The sequence below is a fragment of the Megalobrama amblycephala genome, linkage group LG11, assembly GCF_018812025.1.
Source record: "Megalobrama amblycephala isolate DHTTF-2021 linkage group LG11, ASM1881202v1, whole genome shotgun sequence".
NCBI lineage: Eukaryota > Metazoa > Chordata > Actinopteri > Cypriniformes > Xenocyprididae > Megalobrama > Megalobrama amblycephala.
In genome coordinates, this window is record NC_063054.1 from 6,162,821 (window position 1) to 6,183,765 (window position 20,945).

Here is a 20,945-nt window from a genome sequence, read left to right on the forward strand (position 1 = left end):
AAACCATTAGGCCAGTGTTATATATTTTGTTCACTTGAGTAATTACAATATCTCAAATGTTTCCAACTATTTGTAAATAGTGAGAAAATTGCAATTTTAATCAAGGCTTTGGGACGTGTGAGGAGTCGCCTGTCAATTGCGTCATAACCATGTTACCCTCGGTTTCTGGTTTTATTTTGTAAAAACCATGGAAACACCAAAGATGCTTTAATATATTACATGTTTTAATAGACAAGGGAACAATTGTTTGGTTACGTTTATAGACAGAAAACTAATGTTATATAGCTCAACACATTTAGTCTTATTGTTTAAATCTAATTTTCTTGATTTTTTGTGAGTACCATGCTTTACCATGCCTCAGAGAAAAACACTATTTTGTCAAGTAGCTAACATAGCATAATCAGATGCAGCTTTATTTTTAGTATCAGTAATACAGTATTTTCTCCATCATACAATACATTTTAAAATGAATTACATGCCATTTATCAACACAAGCCATCCAGCATTTAATGATATTCTAAAATCGATCTAGCTCACTGCAGTGTGCAAAAAGTGTCTCACAGCAGCCGCCAAGCGAACACAAAGTAACGTTATAACATAATTTTCAACACTCTCTAATGTATCTAATATGATAAACAGAGCTGTGTTACCTCATACTCATGACCGGAAAAGCGGAAGCGGCGCCAGCGACTGTGGCATAATAAAAGATCCGCTGCTCATGGCATGTGTTGTGCAATCGCTCCAGTGGCCTCGTTCAGCTCCCACAATGCTTGGTCCTGCTCTGCTTCATACTACAGTAATGTTAGTAATCACATCCATGAACATGATTTCTTCCTGAGTCCTATCCCGATTGTTTCCACCGGCTGTGATGTGAAGACCACATGTCCCAAGATTCCGCGCTCAAACTTTTCATCATCAAGCTACACCTTTGTTTTGAATAGGCCTCTAGCGACCTCTAGCGGACAGAAATCTACATATTGCACCTTTAATTACTCACCCTCATGTCGTTCCAAACCCGTAAGACCTTTGTTCATCTTTGGAACACAAATTAAGATATTTTTGATGAAATATGAGAGGTATCTGACTCCTCCATAGACAGTAATTTAACAACCACTTTCAAGGTCCAGAAAGGTACTAAAGACATCATTAAGGGGGCTTTTACGCTGGCAGTTAAGTTCGAAACCTTAATGAGGTGGTCTGAGTTCGGTTGCACTTGAACTGTGCCGCGGTTCGCGTGAATATGAAAGCAACATGGACTGTGGACTGTGTGCACTTGTTCAAGATGTAAAGTAACCTGCGCATGCGTTTTCGCCGATTATGTATTTACTTCAATAAAACATGTAAGAGATGATAGTGTTGATGATTTACCTTGGATTCGAGCAGGAGTGAGCCTGCAGTGCATTCGTGCTTTGCAAGTGCAATCAGAGTGGCAAATTAATGGCAATCAGCTGTCTCCTCAAAATAGGCTGCTTGCAAGTCTACATGCGGCATACATACAGTAAACACAAATGTTGTTTATTCTGCTGCACAAAATAGCACCAAATTAATAAAAAAACTCAATTTGTTGACCCTCGTTCTGTTTTCTATCATGCGCCGTGTACGTCTGTGATGACGTAAGATGAATGCAAACGCACCAGGGTTCGATAGAATGACACAGAAGAGAAGATATTGTTGAATAAAGTCATATTTTGCGAACAAAAAGTATTCTCGTCGCTTCATAAAATTAAGATTGAACCACTGCAGTCACATGGACTGTTTTAACAATGTCTTTAGTAGCTTTCCGGACCTTGAAAGTGGTGGTTAAATTGCTTTTTATGGAGGAATCTCCTTTCGGATTTCATCAAAAATATCTTAATTTGTGTTCCGAAGATGAATATAAAGATTTGTAATACAAAGTATTTTCTTGCTGTGACCGTGGGGGCAGGATGTGTGATGTAGCCATTACTAAAGCGTCTCATTATAGAATTTAATGCTGAGGAGGACACTAGCCTACAAAAGCTTCAGAAGGACTGGGATGCAGCCTTCCGTTTATGAAGCACCCTGAGTTTTTGAGACTATCTTTGGTACACTGCTTGAGAAAATACTCAACAATGACTGATGAATTTCCACATGGTTTGTCTTAAAGCATATTTAAAACACCACATAGACATATAAACAACATTAAAAACTTTGTTTTTTACCACAGAGGGTGTTTAAAACAATTTGAAGTGACTGAATAGGCCTAAATAACACGTACATGCTGATTTTTTACCCTCTCCTAAAAGATAAAGCAAGAGAGAGAATATGGCGTATGTGTGAGATACAAATGAAGAGAATGCACTGACAGTTTTCAAACTGTTTGCATTTATCCATTTTGACCCTTGTATGCCATTACAGTGCTGTTTACAGAACTAGAATAACAAGTGAATAACAAGGAAATCAATAAATGAAATCACTGATAATGAAGAACAAGGGCCATTTACTAGACAGAAACAGGTTGATCATGTCATTGAGCACCAAAAAAAAAACCCAACAACTTTAAACATTGTTTTTTTTTTTCTCAAGAATTGTGGATTGTTTGCTTTTAATGTTGAAGGACATTCAATACATGCACTATAACACTCTTTATATATAATGTGCAATATATTTTTAGTGATTTTGGTTATATATTTTTAATGATTCTTTTTAGTATGCTTATATTTAATGAGTAAATGTTTAAATTTGTCTGAGAGTTGCCATCTTAAATTTTATAGTACTTGTACTGGTACAATGACAATAAATTATCTTACTTACTCTTACAGAAGGATTGATTTTGTTGAGAATGTTGAAGCTTTATAAAAGTCCTGCATGTTGTATTTCTGTATTTCAAACCATTGCTGAAAATTGATGAAAATGCCTTTTTTTTTTTTTTTTTTTTTTTTACAGGGATGTACTTAACAATTGACAGAATTATGTTTTGAGTTCTGTTGCATTAAGTATTTTCCTAATAATATATTAAGTATTTTATAATATAATATATGTATATTTATATTGGCCAGACTTATCTGCAGCAATTCCTCTCAGTCTATTTTAACCAGACCCTGGCGGTGGATCTTTTGCCAAGTGTCATGGACAGACGGTGCTTATCTCTATCAGGTACAGAGATAGTGAAAGACAGGCCCGATACTTTGTCCATACATGGACCTCCTGTGTGTCCCTGTCAAACTTCACACCGGCTGTCAGATGCCATGAGAGCATTCTCAAATACTTAAACGTCTGATGGGTCATGTGAGTTTCTCTAGAGCATGTCTTTCCATTTAAAAAAGCCATTTGAGTTTGATTTGATTTTAGATGTTAAAAATGTTTCTGGTGCTGATTTTGTCACAATGATCTCTAAATCTAATATGTCCTCAAAGACCTGGTCATCTGATTTGGCAAACATTATGCACTCTAAAAAAAAGCAACTTTCGAAAGCCACAATGTCTATTTTTTAGGATTCCCAATCCTCAGAAATAGAGCCCCCACACATTTATCATGTTGAAATATTGTGAGAAATGGTTTAAGTTTGTCATCTTCGTTCCCTTCCATTTTTAACCAAGTGGAAAGTTGAAACTTTTCATTTTTAGATCTTCTGACAGTGTTCTTTCTCTTCTCTTTGTGTAGACCCAGTAATTGGTTGAATCTCACCGCACCTTGCTTCTCCTCCTTGCAGGTGTAAATTAAGTCTCTTCTCAAGAAAATCCCCTAGATTATTCAAATGAGGAAATCATAAAAAGACATCCGTCGTACTGACGTCAAGAGGCCAGAGTTGACAGCGAGGCATGACAAAAATAACTTGGGAGGATCACCAAGGTTATCAAAACATTAAGAGGTTGAAGAGGAAAGCATTTAATCAAGCCAAAACAAACAATAAATATGGTAAATAGGATTATGATTTATTTTCAGCTAGGTTAAACCATAACATTCTTTAGTAGAAACTTAAGTAGAAAGAAAAATTATTCTCCTGTATATGCCAGAATATTTACTGTTTTAGCTTTTGAGTCCTTTCAATTTTAAATCTTGCTCCTTTTTCATAGTACTAAGTTTTTTCCATGGTTTTTTCATATTAGTTTTTCATATTAGCGTCATAAACTACATTACCCATAATCCACATGCGCTGTAGTTTTTGTTTGTTTCCGGGCGCGCTTCGCAAAACTCTTAACGGTTTTTTCCATGGAAAAACTTGATCTTAAAGCTGTCTGTATCATGTGTAGACTACAGTCGTTACCGAAGGTTGTCATTTATCATAGTTATATCACGATCACATAACTCTTATAAGTTTTTGTGTGTGTTTGTGTGTCAATGGCAAGTAAGAAGTTGCGGAGGACGGGCGTCTCAGCTGATATCTGCGAGCGACTCAAGCGGCATCAGGTGGAAACCTGCCAGGTAAGAGAGTTCCGACCACTGACTCAAACAAGTATCCTCTTTTACCGTACTATTGACCACCTCTTGGAGGAATCATCGTAGAAAGAAGACTTTTGTATCTCTGACCTATAGGATGTTCTGTCCACCACGCCCGTTGAGCTCATGCGCCTGGCTGGACTCAGTTATCCAGCTGCTCTGGAGCTCCTGCGTCTGGTCAGTAAAGCTTGTGTACCGGCTATGAGCACGGTAAGTCACGTAACGTTACCCCATCAGGTCCTGTTGATTTCACGCGTCTTTCATTAGTAGTGATGTTGTTTTTGATGGCAGGCACTGGATTTATGGAGGAAAAAGGGAGAGCTGTGTTTCTCCACATCACTTCCTGCCCTGGACAGATTACTGAAGGGAGGTCTGCCACGGGGTGCTCTCACTGAGGTATAGTAGTCTACTTTTCTATCTCATTTAAAGGGTTAGTTCACCCAAAAATGAAAATAATGCCATTTATTACTCACCCTCATGTCGTTCCACACCCGTAAGACCTTCGTTCATCTTCGGAACACAAATTAATATTTTTGTTGAAATCCGATGGGTCAGTGAGGCCTGCATTGCCAGCAATGACATTTCCTTTCTCAAGATCCATTAATGTACTAAAAACATATTTAAATAAGTTCATGTGAGTACAGTGGTTCAAAATTACTATTATAAAGCGACGAGAATATTTTTAGTGCGCCAAAAAAACTAAATAACGACTTGTATAGTGATGGCCGATTTCAAAACACTGCTTCAGGAAGCTTCGGAGCATAATGAATCAGCGTGTCGAATCATGATTCGGATCGCGTGTCAAACCGCCAAACTGCTGAAATCAAGTGACACGCTGATTCATAACACTCCGAAGCTTCATGAAGCAGTTTTTTGGGTGTGGAACGGCATGAGGGTGAGTAATAAATGACATTATTTTCATTTTTGGGTGAACTAACCCTTTAAGTAGTAGTTCACTTCACCCTAAATTAACATTGTCATTTACTCCCCCTCATGCTGTTGATGCACATTTCTGCCACATAAAAAAAAAAATCATGCTCTTGTAAATCATAATTATGAGATGAACAGTTGAAATTATGACATACTGTATGATTATGGCCACGATTTGGCAGTCTGAGACAAATTTTGTGAATCCTAAAAGATTCCTCTGATCCTATAAGCCAAAATCTGAAGTCTTTGATCACTACCTCTGGAAGTGGTTGAAAGTGGACAAGCTCAAAACGTTTTACACCCCGTTTACACCTGTGTTTAGCATTGTCCACTTATATTTAATATTACGCTTTGTCAACGTAATATTAAATATACATACTCGTTCTTTTTCTTTTAATCTTTTAAATATGAAAGACAGGTTCTTTTAAAGGGTCATGAAACCCCCTTGTTTTACCCTGGTTGTTCACACCTCAAAGCTCAAATAAAAATGGGCGTGTAAAGCTCTGGAAAAGTGGGAGTGTAGAGGGGGAGAAGAGAGGAGAGAACAACCAATGAAGCACAGACAAAGAACACGCTCATTATACAGAATAATGAATATTAATATATGAGCACGGAGAAAATAACAACAAACTCCCAAGCACAAGGGAGAAATGTGAAAGAATATTTAATAGGGCTAATAATAGGCTACTTTGATTACGTTTACGAGCACTGCACTCAAAATCAGTCTTTTGTCTATTAGAGTAATCGTTACGTTCAGATAGGTTACACCACTGTATCAGTGTCCAGTTTGCACATATAATTCATTTGAAGAAGACTTGATAAAATATGTGTGCATAACTACACCGTGCTGATTAATGTTTGGTGCAGGAGAATGTGTGAAATAAAAACTTTAAACACAGATACTTTATTCTGTATGAGCTATGAGCCACGTGGCTAGTGTTGTTAAACACAACGCGAAGCTCCGCGCTGAAACTGATCATATGCGCGCTCCGCGTCTATATCATAATAACAATCGTATTTTTCATGTGTTCGTATTCAAACTCCAGTTCTGACCGCATTGCGAGCAAAATGCAAACAACACCTGTGCTGCTGTGCTGAGGGAAACATAGATACGGCTCGCGTGTTTGAACGCAGCTAGAGCAGGCAGAGGTGAACGAGCCGCACTTTTGTGACATTTGAATTCTCCGCTGTAATGCAATCTCACGCGAACATATTTTCCATTTGTGCTGGTAGATTACAGCAAAACAATCCACATGCACACAAACCTCTGCTCTGGTCACGTCGCAGGAAAACTCATTGTGTTGTAGCACTGAGGAAACGAACACCAACGATATGTCTCTGAATGACAAGAGACCGAGGCGAGAGAAGGGATACTTCCTCATGCATAATACCGCAATTATAATCTTATGCATACTACAGCACAGTGATTGGATTAAATGAGCTTTATGTCATGAATATATGTCGAGATTCGCTCGAAACGGTCTACGTCGTCAGCATATTCGACCATACCCATACTTGGGCCAAAAGTACACGATGGCGTCAGATTTTGTGACTTTGCTCCGACTCAGCTTTTCAAACCGGAAGACAGAAATCGCTCTGAAAAATGCAAAAATAACTATTTTTCACTTATGAATAACATTAATGAGTACCTTTAGTGTTTTCAGTGATGTGCAGCCTATACATATCTGTTTACATCTCAAAAAAATTGTTTTGGGGTTTCACAACCCTTTAAATATGCCAATAAAAAAGTACTGCAGGCTTTCTCCAGGTATTAGAACTTTATTAAAATTGTGCCAAACAAAACAAAAAATTGGTATTGTTTTGGACTTTGGAAAAATTTGTATATTCCATGTTTTGCACTTCTTATGTATAATTATGATGTTGGCAGAAATAGGGTTCCATCTTATGATGTTATTTTCTTCGTGCCACACAAAACACTGTCCGAAATCGCGTACTGTCTGAGTACTGTAGGTACTACATTTGAATTTACTTCGCAACTGTTAAAAAAGTACGTTCTATATAGTATGAATATGGGTAGTATGAATGAAATTCGGACATACTACATCCGCCATGCTGTTAGTCACGTAACCTACCAGCGTCAGATGCGTCACTTCACTGCCATTCATAAATCCTCTCCCGTGGCCTCATGGGATATTAGTGTCCATTGAATGTGCACTTCAGAATCTTGTCGGAAGTTGGCCATCCGGGTACTTCAGTAACATCAAATGTCTTTGGTCATGATGTCAAACTTGCACAATAGTTGATTAAAGGGTTAGTTAACCTAAAAATAAAAATCCTGTCGTTAATTACTCACCCTCATGTTGGAACTCAAATTAAATTTATTTTTGATCAAATCGGATGGCTCAGTGAGGCCTGCATTGCCAACAAGATAATTAACACTTTCAAATGCCCAGAAAGCTACTAAAGACAGTTCATGTGACTACAGTGGTTCAACCTTAATGTTATGAAGCGACAAGAATACTGTTTGTGCGCCAAAAAAACCCCAAAATAACGACTTTATTCAACAATATCTAGCGATTTCAAAACACTATTTCATGAAGCTTCAAAGCTTTACGAATATTTTGTTTCGAATCAGTGGTTCGGAGCGTGTATCAAACTGCCAAAGTTACGCCCCCTAGTGGTGAACCATTGAAATTTCGAAACACTTCTGACTTAACGAAGCCTCGTTTACTGAAATGACTTTGGCAGTCACGTGATATTGTTGAATAAAGTTGTCATTTTGTTTTTTTGGTGCACAAAAGTATTCTGATCGCTTCATAACATTAAGGTTGAACCACTGTAGTCACATGAACTGTTTTAAATATGTCTTTAGTACCTTTCTGGGCATTGAAAAAGGAAACGATCTTGCTGGCATTGCAGGCCTCACTGAGCCATCGGATTTTATCAAAAATATCTTAATTTGTGTTTCGAAAATGAACAAAGGTCTTACGGGTGTGGACTGACATGAGGGCGAGTAATTAATGACAGAATTTTCATTTTTGGGTGAACTAACCCTTTAATAGCTCCAGCGGAGGCTAAGTTTATCAGTAAAAGACTTCAATTACGTTTACAAAAAAATTGTCAAAATGCACGTCTCTGCGAGTATCCTCATAAATACAGTTGCTTATGGCTTAGATGAAGGTAAATGATTGAGAAAGAAAACGGATGTGTGTTTTTTTTCATATCGCAATATACAGTATATCGCAGAAAAACAAACGTCAGTGTTTTTTCCAATGTCGTGCAGCCCTAATTTTTTATGTATAAAGACCCATTTGTACTGTGTAAAGTATTATCTGAAAATTGTATTAAATAATATGTAAATAATATACTAATAAATAAATAATAATAGAAGAATAATTTCTGACCAGTTTTTAGAAAGCAAAAAAAAAAGAAAAAAAAAGATGCCATCATTGGTAATTTTAACATGTTTATTTATTCATTTATTTATACATTTCTCTGAACTGAGAAGTTGTTGCTATGTTTTTTTTTAAGTTGCTGCTTTGAAACAGTGTGCTCTCTCTGGACTGTAATATTTTGAGTTAACTCTAGACCACAAGGCTGATGAGACAGGCTGCGTTTGGCAGAGACAGACTTGTTAAAAACATGACATGTACCAGCACTGCACCTCAGACAAGCTGTCAGTCAGGGTTACTGAAAGAGACTTACATTTATATTACTTCTTGTTGAGTTCCTTTCTGTGCACTACATTAGCAGTTTTCCAACCTTTTTGACTCCAAGTGCCCTCAGTTGTCAAAGAAAGTATTCAAAGGCCCCCAAAGATATTTCTGCTGTACAAAGCTGCTCATTTTCAGAAACTAGAAGTGAAAATATATTAAAATAATAAATTAAATAATTTTAAATAAATAAAATGATTACATTATTTATACATAAATAAAAATAATAAATAAATAAATAAATAAATAAATAAATAAATAAAGTATTAAATTACAAACACTTTTTCAAGTCATTTTTTAATTTGTTAATTTTTTTTTTTAAATAGTAATTTGTACCTGATTAAAATATTTTAGAGCTTGAAATAATTATTAAAACATATATTCATTATAGGAATGTCAATGCTATTGTTTTTTTTTTTTTTTGGTAACACTTTACAATAAGGTCTCATTTGTTAACATTAGTTAATGTATTAACTAACATGAACGAACAAGCAATATATATGTTACAGCATTAATCTTTGTTAATGTTATTTAAATGTGCCGTAGAACGTCTTTTTAAAAGATGTCCCCTGAATGTGCCTGTGAAGTTTCAGCTCAAAATACCCCATAGATTTTTTTTTTTATTAATTTTTTTAACTGCCTATTTTGGGGCATCATTAACTATGAGCCGATTTAGGCTGCGGTCCCTTTAAATGCTCACGCTCCCCGCCCACGGAGCTCGCGCTTGCCTTTAACAGCATAAACAAAGTTCACACAGCTAATATAACCCTCAAAATGGATCTTTACAAAGTGTTCGTCATGCATGTTGCATGCATACATCGAATTATGTGAGTATTGTATTTATTTGGATGTTTACATTTGATTCTGAATGAGTTTGAGGCTATGCTCCATGGCTAACGGCTAATGCTACACTGTTGGAGAGATTTATAAAGAATGAAGTTTTTTATGCATTATACAGACTGCAAGTGTTGAATAATGAAAATAACGACGGCTCTTGTCTGCGTGAATACAGTAAGAAATGATAGCACATTTAACAGTACCTTAGCAACATGCTAATGAAACATTTAAAAAGACAATTTACAAATATCACTAAAAATATCATGTTATCATGGATCATGTCAGTTATTATCGCTCCATCTGCCATTTTTCGCTGTTGTCCTTGCTTGCTTACCTAGTCTGATGATTCAGCTGTGCAGCTCCAGACATCCTGCCCTTGTCTAATGCTTGAACATGAGCTGGCATATGCAAATATTGGGGGCGTACACCCCGACTGTTACGTAATGTTGATATTTGTCTGTTCTTCGGAGGTCTTTTAAACAAATGAGATTTATATAAGAAGGAGGAAACAATGGAGTTTGAAGACTCACTGTATGTCATTTCCATGTACTGAACTCTTGTTATTTAACTATGCCAAAATAAATTCAATTTTTAATTCTAGGGCACCTTTAATAAAAAAACAGCCTTTCATTGTTTGTTCATGTTACTTCAGTGTATTAATTCATGTTAACAAATACAACTTTTGATTTTAATAATGTATTAGCAAATGTTGAAATTAACATTTCAACTAATATTAATACGTGCTGTAAGTATTGTTCATTCTTAGTTTATGTTAACTAAAGTAGTTAACTGTTAACTTATGAAACCTTATTTTTAAAGTGTTAGCATATATATATTTTTTTTTAATATTTGATCAATTTCCATGATTTTTCCAGGTCTAGAAATCATTTAAAAAAAAAAAAAAACCTCGATGTTTTATATCGATGTTTTCCAAGACTGGTTCTTAAATAAAATTGTCAGTTTATGAGGGTACAAATTAAAATGCCAGTTCACATCTTCATTTTTTATCTTATTTTAAATCATTTTAAAATCTTCTATATATATATATATATATATATATATATATATATATATATATATATATACACACACACACACACGTCTTCATAACATTGTAAAGGTTTGAAATGACATGAAAGTGAGTAAATAATGGACACTTGTCATTTTGGGGTGAACTGTCTATTTAACTAATCAGGACACAGTCTGTGTTGTTTCTCAGGTGACCGGTCCATCAGGCTGTGGAAAGACTCAGTTCTGTATTATGCTCAGTGTTTTGGCTACACTGCCAAAAAGTCTGGGAGGTCTGGACAGTGGAGTCATCTACATCGACACAGAGTCGGCATTCTCTGCTGAAAGGTGTTCAAAATGTTTGCACACACTCTATGATCTGCACTTTTTGTGTCTCCTCTTAAACTAATCATCTTCCTCTCTAAGATTGATAGAAATGGCACAGGCCAGATTTCCAGAGTTCTTCTCAGCGAGGGAGCGTCTGCTGGAGATGGCATCTCGTGTTCATCTCTTCAGGGAATTGACTTGTCAGGATGTCCTGAATAGGTTAGAACACATCCCAAACACATATAGTATTTAATTCCATTTCTGTACTTCATCAAGAATAGTTAATCTAAACATGTCACTTTTCATTTTTTCTTTTTATTTATGAGATTCATTCATTCAATTCATGAATCAAATTTCTATGCAGACCTTTTAAGTGATCAATTTCCTGTACCTCTAATAGGGGTGGGAATCGGAGGGTACCTCACGATACGATACGATCACGATAAATGGCTCACGATAACGATAATATCGCGAGTCAGCGATTCTGCGATAATCGATATATCGCTAGACAATCCTATAATGATACATCGCGATATTGGTCTTAATATGAAAACAAAATGCACGTGAAAAGGTTAAGTGCAGGTTAACGGATAAATCCGATCTTTTATGTACATTTAATAGAGTTCACGTCACCGAAAGCAAGAAATATGAGGTGCATTTTATTGACCATCAGTTAATTTCAAAATCAAAGAGCGGCAACAGCACTGGTATAAGGTCTCATTACTTTAATGAAGATAATTGTGTGTTATGCGTCTGCGACTTACTTTCACTTTCATATGCGGCAGTTTGCGCGTCAGCTTGCTGAAGAGATCTGCGGCGATGTGTGATGCAGTAGCGTTGTCATATCTGACTCTCACATGTTTCAGTTTTAGTATTTTTGGGAGAAGTAAAATTTACATATGTAGTTTCAACAACCAGATGCATTTAGACTGAGCATAGACAGTTTTGACTGGAATGCGTCCCAGACCATCTCCTGAAGTGGTTTGAGCGATCGGATTTAAATCCGTCTCAAATGCGTTTTTAGGCATTTAGGCATTTAGACCTGGTCTTTTCACGATCGGATAGCTATCCGATCAGAGAAAATGCATGAAGTCACCAGGTGCAAACAGACCCTTTGACGTTCTTCAAGCGCTTAGATATACACGGGAGCGTTCGAAAGCAGGCGTCTATCAGAGGATCCCTAATATTTGCTTTCAAATGCTCCCGTGTATATCTAAGCGCTCGGTGAAGAACGTCAAAGATGTCTACGACTGTCACATCAATGGTATAAAAGTGCGTCAAGACTTTGAACTTAAACGTGGCTGGGGCATCTATTTTACTCACACTGCTGTCCGCCATCCTGTTAATAACCTCTTTGGCTAGTTAACTTAAGTTCACGTTTCCCTCATTCATGTGTCGAGCGCCGCCTTGAAGTAGGACGCTTTGAGCAAAGAAATCTATATATAGCGCTTTATTTTTTTAAATTAAAATATCGATTTTGGCGCAGCGATACGATTCTCGTATCGCACAGAGAAGGATGACGATATATCGCCATATCGATATTTTGTCCCACCCCTAATCTCTAACAATAGAGTATGGTGCTTGGGTTTGTTTCCAAGGGAATGCATGCCGTGATAAAAGTGATAAAATGTACACTACCGGTCAAAAGTTTGAAATAATTAACATTTTTGAAAGAAGTCTCTTATGCTTCGCTGAGGCTGCATTTATTTAAAATACAGTAAAAACAGTAATATTGTCAAATATTACAACAATATAAAATTTAAAATGAAAATTACCCCAAGCTTTACTCACCAAAAAAAAACTAATCCTTTAAATACGGAAGAGGATTAGGGCCAAGCAATAATACAAAAATAAAACCATCTCGAGATTAAAGTTGTTAAATTTCGAGAAAAAACTCGTTAAATTTCGAGAAAAAAGTCGAAATAAAATGTTGAGAATAAACTTCGTTAAATTACGAGAAAAAACTTGTTAAATTTCAAGAAAAAAGTCGAAATAAAATGTTGAGAATAAACTCATTAAATTACGAGAAAAAAGTTGTTAAATTATGACAACAAATTCATAATTTCACAAATTTGTTCTCGTAATTTAACGACTTTTTTCTCATAATTTAATGAGTTTATTCTCAACATTTTATCTCAACTTTTTTCTCGAAATTTAACGACATTTTTCTCATAATTTAACGAATTTGTTCTCGTAATTTAACAACTTTTTTCTCCTATTTTAACGAGTTTATTCTCAACATTTTATCTTGACTTTTTTCTCAATTTAACGAGTTTTTTCTCGAAATTTAACAACTTTAATCTCGAGATGGTTTTATTTTTTTATTATTGCTTGGCCCTAATACTCTTCCGTATTTAAATTAGCAGTGTAATACAAAAATGACAGTTCAGTACATATCTCGTTTTTGAAGTCATGGTTCTTTATTTTTTTGGTACAGCAGGGGGAAAAGAACAAATCATTTTTTTTTTTATTATTAAACAGTGGTTTACTGCCTTTTATTGTATATCTGTCTGTAAGAAAAATAAAAAAATAGCCAATATTACTGCAGCCAGCAGTAACACACACTGCAATTTATGCTGGGGGAATATTTGGAGAGTTTGGTTCCAAAATGTGATAAACACCATTTAAAAAAAAAAAAAAAAAGAGTTCTTGCCAAAATCAGTATTGAATCCGGTCAGTATTGAAAAGTCAATTCTTCATTTTACTCAAAATGTGATATCCGCCGTGTTATTCTGTCATGTTTTCTGAATCATGAACAGTGTGTTGTTTTTATTTTAACCGTGCGGTGCCGCCAGATACTCTTCAGTTGGTAATGACAAACGGAGACATAATTTATAGCATTAACAAGATGACCTTTTGAATGCATTTTGGGAGCGATGACTGAATGTATTTTTAGTCCAGTGCCTGTTTATATAAGATTAGTATTGACCAAATTCAGAGGCTGTCATATATGTGGATCAAATTACTTTGTTGTGTATTTTCAACAGTTTCAATATGAAAAATAACTTTTATATTGATTCAGTGGATTAAATGCATTTTAATTGCATTTTGAAAAAAAAAAAAAAATCCGTTTTTATAATAAATCAAAATCTGGATTTGAATTTTTAATGTTATTATAACCTAAAGGTGCTATGTGAAAGTTTGAAACAGAAAATAGTGGTTTTCATCTTGCCACTTTCTTGGTAAAGAAAACACATTTTTACTCAAATTAATCAAAACGGATTTATAGCGTTTTGGAACCAAACTCTTCATTTGTAGTGCTTACACTTTTGGATGCAAAACATGTTAGCAAAGTATTTCCAAATAAGGTTTGAATGATTGCGCTCCCGTTTTATTTTACTCTGTCTATTTTACGTGAATGCAAAGTCTGCGCAGTTAAAGGGATAGTTCACCTAAGAAATGAAAATTATCCCACAATTTCCTCACCCTCAAGCCATCCTAGGTGTATATGTCTTTGTTCTTTCAGCCAAACACAATCTGAGTTATATTTAAAAATATTCTGGCTTTACCAAGCTTTATAATGGGAGTGAATAGTAACCGAGATTTTGAAGCCCCAAAAAGCATCCATCCATCCATCCTAAAAGTGATACGTTTTTGTAAAGAAATATTCATATTTATAAATTTATAAACTAGAATCACTGGCTAGAATCACAAATCGCGGTTACTATTCACTCCCATTATAAAGCTGAGAAGAGCCAGAATAATAATAGAACTCCAGTTGTGTTTGACTGAAAGAAGAAAGTCATATACACCTAGGATGGCTTGAGGGTGAGTAAATTATCATTAAATCATCATTTTTGGGTGAACTTTGGTGAAGTTTCTGCAAGGATAATCATTTAAAAGTAAGTATATAACCAGCTGTAAGTAGGGGAGTAATCATTTCACGGGGAGTGAGATTTTGGTACAACACGGTACACATTAGGGCTGCAACAACGAATCGATAAAATCAATAAAATTCAATTATTAAAAGAGTTGGCAACGAATTTCATTATCGATTCGTTGTGTCGCGCGACTATTACGCCTCTCAATAAGACGCGGAGATGTTTGAGTATAAAAAAAGCGCGGTTGAGCGCGAAGCAGAGCGGAGCAAAAATAAATAGATAAATAGCAGAGCGGAGGTAGAGGAAAGACCATTGGAGAGTAAGCAAGTCTGTGAATATTTTAAATAAACAAGGAAAAACAAATAATAGCGATCCATCTGTCATACAGTGTCATTGTGGCTGCGTTCAGCGCTCGTGACACGCAAGACGCGCCGCTATGGAAACATTAAAGGCAAACGTTCTAAAATAACGGTCGCCTTAAAAAAACCCGTTTAGAACATTTTAAACTCACGCTCGAAAGGGTTAATATTAATCAAACAACAAAAGACAGAGAAAATCACTCACTGCTCTTTAGCTTTAATAAGGATTTATTATATATTATATTTAATCCATAAGGAATGTTGTATGCAAGTTGTTATAAAGAATGCATATATCATTTATTGAAAAGAAGACATTGTGTTCTTCTTTAGGAGGAGTGGTTTTATTGAATTATAAGATAATAATTTTTATGTCACAGCAGTTAAATCTGTGTCTGTATTGCATGTTCAAATTTTAATATTATTCATATTAATAGGTTAATACAGTAGATGTTTTCTCCAGGAGTATATAATGGGTTTGGAAATTTTAGAGAAATTCTTAATGCATACAATTGAACTAAACCCGTTAGATTTAGTCAACTAAAATCTTGTGATATTTAGTCAACTACTAAAACAATTCAAATGACTAAAACATGATTAAAACTGAATGGCATTTTAGTCAAAAAACTATGACTAAAACTAAATAAAAATTTGCTGTCAAAATGAACACTGATCTGTTGTCATGTATTTATTCTGTGCTTTGTCCCATATCGGTTATTGTTGACAAATATATTTGGGAGTGAGTGAGTGTAGTGTAGAGAAGACGTTCTACCGTTCAAACAAATCCTGTTAAGTTTTCTGATTTGTATTTTTCTTTATTTAAAAAAAAAAAAAAAGATGTATTGTTCTGACAGCTCGGATCCCTTTAAACAAAAATATACATCTTTTTGTGCACTTTATTTTAAAAAAACCTATATATTTGGCAGATGTAAAGCATACATGTGTATGTTTTTTGTGTTCATTTGTTTTTTGTTTTTTATTACTCAGGGATGTTAAAAGAGCAACCTGTTTTTGCACGTTCTGAGGATTTTTTGCACTGTGAATTTGCACTGTCAGTTCTGTTTTTGAATAAAAGGTTAAATGGGTAAAATTAATGTTTTTGTCCCCCGTTTCATCGATTAATCGTAAAAATAATCGACAGATTAATCGATTATTGAAATAATCGTTAGTTGCAGCCCTAGTACACATGCGTACCGAATTGAAATACCCGTACTGAAAATTTTTGGTACGAATATGTGTAGCGTTACATCCCTAATTTTAATATATTTTAAAATGTCATTTACTCCTGTGATGACATATCTGAATTTTCAGCATTATTACTCCAGTCTTCAGTGTCACATGATCCTTCAGAAATCATTCTTATTTGCTGCTCAGTTATTAATTATTAATGTTTTTTTATTATCAATGTTGACACAACTTTTTGCTGCTTAATATTTTTGTGGAAAACGTAATGTTTTTTTTTATGATTCTTTGATGAATAGAACATTCTGAAGAACAGTGTTTATTTGAAATAAAAATCTTTTGTATCATTATAAATGTCTTTACTCTCACTTTTAAGCAATTTTATGCATCCTTGTTGAATAAAAGTATTAATTTCTTTTTTTTTTTTTTTTTTTTTTTTAAATCTTACCACAAACCTTTGAATATTAGTGTTTAATGCTTTCCACAAAAATATTAAGCAGCAAAAACTGTTTCCAACATTGATAATAATAAGAAATGTTTCTTGAGCAGCAAATCAGTATATTAGAATGATTTCTGAAGAATCATGTGACAGTGAAGACTGAAGTAATGATGTTGAAAATTCTGCTTTGCCGTTTAAGGGCAGAGCTTGTTCAAATGCTGTGAATTTCAGTTTATCCTTCATTCTAACTTATTTTGCATCACGTAACTAATGGTAAAAATAAGTTTCCATTAAATACAATACTACTTAAATGGATAGTTCACCCAAAAATGAAAATTTTCAGCATTTGCTCACACTCATGTAGTTCCAAACCTGTATGAATTTCTTTGTTCTGCTGAACACAATAGAAGATATTGCCCCCATTTATTACCATAGTAGGAAAAATAAAAATGGTATGGGAGGCGAGATCTGTTTGGTTACTGACATTCTTCCAAATATCTTCTTTGTGTTCAGCAGAATAAAGAAATTCATACAGGTCTGGAACAACTTGAGGGTGAGTAAATTATGACAGAATTTCCATTTTTGGGTGAACTATCCCTTTAATCTTGAATAACATAAGTGTTTTTACACTTGTAAATAACATTCAGAAACTGTATTTGAAACAAAATTACAAAGGATCAATAAATACTGTTACAGAAAAAAACACGACATTCATGATTATGACTGATTTTATTTGACATGCACAACACACAGCGATGGGACTGATGCACACAGTGGCGCACTGTTTGGGATGGGTTCGTGTTGCAGAGCCACTAACAAAGAAATCTTTTCACATAATGTTATGAGAGGTGCCATGGGAGTTTTAATAACCACAGAGGGCCAAAACCTTGGTTTAAGAGTATAGTGTCCCCATCATTATACTGGGGCAGGACTCACACAGACCACAGGGTGAGCACCCCCTGCTGGCCTCACTAACCCCTCTTCAGCAGCAACCTATAGTTTTCCCAGGAGGTCTCCCATCCAGGTTACTGACCAGGCTCAACCCTGCTTGACTTCAGTGGGCAACCAGTCTTGGGATACAGGGTGATCTGGCTGAGGCAAAAGAAATGGCGTTAAAATTACATTTTAAAATGTAATAAAACAGGAAACAATTTTTAAACTTGTAATACTATTAGACAATATTACTGTTTTAACTGTATTTTTGTAATCAAATAAATGCAACCTTGGTGATCACAATAGACTTCTTTCAAAAACATAAAAAAATCACAATTATTGCAAACCTTTTATCAGTAGTGTATACAACTGAATTCTCTTTGGATAAAAGTGTCTGCTAAATGAATGAATGAAAAAGTAAAATGTAATTGCAATGAATACAAATCCTGATTTTAAAATTGACTACAGCATTAATGCATAAATGAACCGTGAGATCATGATAGCCTCTTATGCTAGGCCAGGCTGTATTTAATCTTGTGAACACACATTAGTGGGGCGTTTTATTGCTGCTCTGATGTTGCACAGGCTGGAGCGTCTGGAGGAGGACATAATTGCTTGTCGAGTGGGGCTCCTTATTTTGGATTCTGTGGCCTCTGTTGTAAGGAAGGAGTTTGACACATCGCTGCCGGGCAATCTAACACACAGGAGTAACTTACTGGGCCAGGAAGCTGCTGTACTGAAGTACCTCTCGCAGGAGTTCCGCATCCCAGTAAGATTGTTTACATGCTTGTGTATGTCTGAATTTTGCAAATATTGCACACTTGTAGTGCATACGGTCAATCACAAGGTGTCGCTACACATTTGTTTATGCGTTTCAGTGCTGTATTTTATGTCACTGCTATATTTCGAACACCAGAGGGCGTGAGAGAGCGCAGATGAATTAGAAAAAACACTCTAGGCCCGTTCACACAAAGCCTGCTCCTTTTCCATGTTATCTGATCTTGGGAATTTCCGCACTACTCTAAGATCTTAAAAGATACATACGTGAAACCTTTACCCACCTCCTGCATCACCAACACATTTATCTTGAAGAGGAAAGGTAGGATTGCACCGGAACGTGGTTTTCCGCTTCCTGCTCATGAAGAGTGTAACAGCTGGAGGGCTGATCCAGGATCAGGTTTTGCTCTGTCTGTACTCCACTTATCCGCTAGTTTACAAGTGAATACATACAGTGGGGTCCCAAAAGTTTGAGTCTGTGTTTTTCTAATTTAATACATATTTTCAGCAAATTCTTTTTCTGAATCATGTCAATTTTTATGATTATTGTATACAGAAACATGCAGTATAAAATGCTAGGAAGTTTACTTTTGTTTTATTGAATACATATTTCCAGCAAATTATTAACCTTTAAATTATTGTTATCATTATAGATTAAATATAAAATACTAAGAAAATGTATTTTGTTAATTTTATTTAATGTTAATTTATTTTGATTGCTTTTGTATTTTTATGTATTTTCTTCTTAATACATGTTCCAGCTAATTATATTTTAAACTTAAAAAATATTATTATTATATAGGAACATATAACAATTCTAAGACATTCATATTAATGTGTGTTAATTGACTGTTTTTCTATTCACTTTTGTTTTTAATACATATTTCCAGCAAATTAATTATTAAACATTTAAATTATTATTATTATTATTATTATTATTATAGAGAAACATAAAATACTTAGAAGTTCATGATAATTTGTCAATTGCTTGTTTTTTTTCAGTGTAATACATATTTTAATATTATAATCACAACAACTTAAATATAAAAAATTGAATTTTCACTTCAATTATAACATAATTTGCTGAGAATGCAAAATAGAAGCAATTAACTTAAATGTCTTTGTATTTTTAAAGTCTCCCTTATGCTTTAATGATATGTTTTTCTATAATTAAATTTGATTTCCAGACTTAAGTTTGTACCCCACTGTATCTACAAACTTATTTAAAGGTGCCCTAGAATTAAAAATTGAATTTATATTGGCATAGTTAAATAACAAGAGTTCAGTACTCTGTTACGTAACAGTCGGGATCATTAATATGTACGCCCCCAATATTTGCATATGCCAGCTCATGTTCAAAGCATTAGACAAGGGCAGGACGTCTGGATGTGCACAGCTGAATCATCAGACTAGGTAAGCAAGCAAGAACAGCGAAAAATGGCAGATGGAGCAATAATTACTGACATGATCCATGATTACATGATATTTTTAGTGATATTTGTAAACTGTCTTTCTAAATGTTTCGTTAGCATGTTGCTAATGTACTGTTAAATGTGGTTAAAGTTACCATCGTTTCTTACTGTATTCACAGAGACAAGACTGTCGTTATTTTCATTTTTTAAACACTTTTCATAATTCATAAACACAACTTCATTCTTTATAAATCTCTCCAGCAGTGTAGCATTAGCCGTTAGCCACGGATCACAGCCTCAAATTCATTCAGAATCAAATGTAAACATCCAAATAAATACAATACTCACATAATCTGACGCATGCATGCAGTATGCATGACGAACACTTTGTAAAGATCCATTTTGAGGGTTATATTAGCAGTGTAAACTTTGTTTATGCACTGTTTAAGGCAAGCGCGAGCTCTGTGGGCAGGGAGCGTGAGCATTTAAAGGGGCCACAACATGAATCGGTGCATTTCTAATTATGCCCCAAAATAGGCAGTTAAAAATAATGAATTAAAAAAAATCTATGGGGTATTTTGAGCTGAAACTTCACAGACACATTCAGGGGACACCTTAGACTTACATTACATCTTGTAAAAAAACGTTCGATGGCACCTTTAATATGGGTTGCATTACAAATGCTGTTACAGATCATGTTTATAGTTACTTGAGGCAAATTAGGATGGATCTCTCATTTTATTGACTACAGACCTGCCAACATGTACGCATTTTGCGTAGTGGGTACGCATGACCTCAGAGTACGCTGGTACGATTTGTCACTCTATACTACGCAAAAACCCGGTGAGTCC

General features: G+C 35.0%; 1 protein-coding gene and 1 long non-coding RNA gene across 4 annotated transcripts in view; one reads left to right on the forward strand and one right to left on the reverse strand.

Annotated features, from left to right (window-relative positions):
• Positions 1-4,122: 4,122 nt before the first annotated feature.
• The window catches only part of rad51b (RAD51 paralog B), a 71,189-nt gene continuing 54,366 nt past the window's right edge, over positions 4,123-20,945 (forward strand). For 2 of the 3 annotated variants that reach the window (XR_007187295.1, XM_048208478.1), the window contains exons 1-6: positions 4,123-4,383; positions 4,495-4,608; positions 4,690-4,794; positions 11,059-11,195; positions 11,274-11,393; positions 18,491-18,674. Coding sequence is in view for 2 of the 3 variants with exons in the window: in XM_048208478.1 (XP_048064435.1) it covers positions 4,300-4,383; positions 4,495-4,608; positions 4,690-4,794; positions 11,059-11,195; positions 11,274-11,393; positions 18,491-18,674 (744 nt within the window). In the remaining variant the exon portion in view is untranslated. Of the gene's footprint in view, positions 4,384-4,494; positions 4,609-4,689; positions 4,795-11,041; positions 11,196-11,273; positions 11,394-18,490; positions 18,675-20,945 lie in introns of those variants that run through there. The other variant, XM_048208480.1, reaches the window with a different exon arrangement.
• Positions 17,683-19,172, reverse strand: LOC125279016. Its single transcript, XR_007187296.1, has 2 exons — positions 18,967-19,172; positions 17,683-18,064 (listed from the first exon to the last, which is right to left on the reverse strand). It is a non-coding gene; the product is annotated as an uncharacterized LOC125279016 (long non-coding RNA).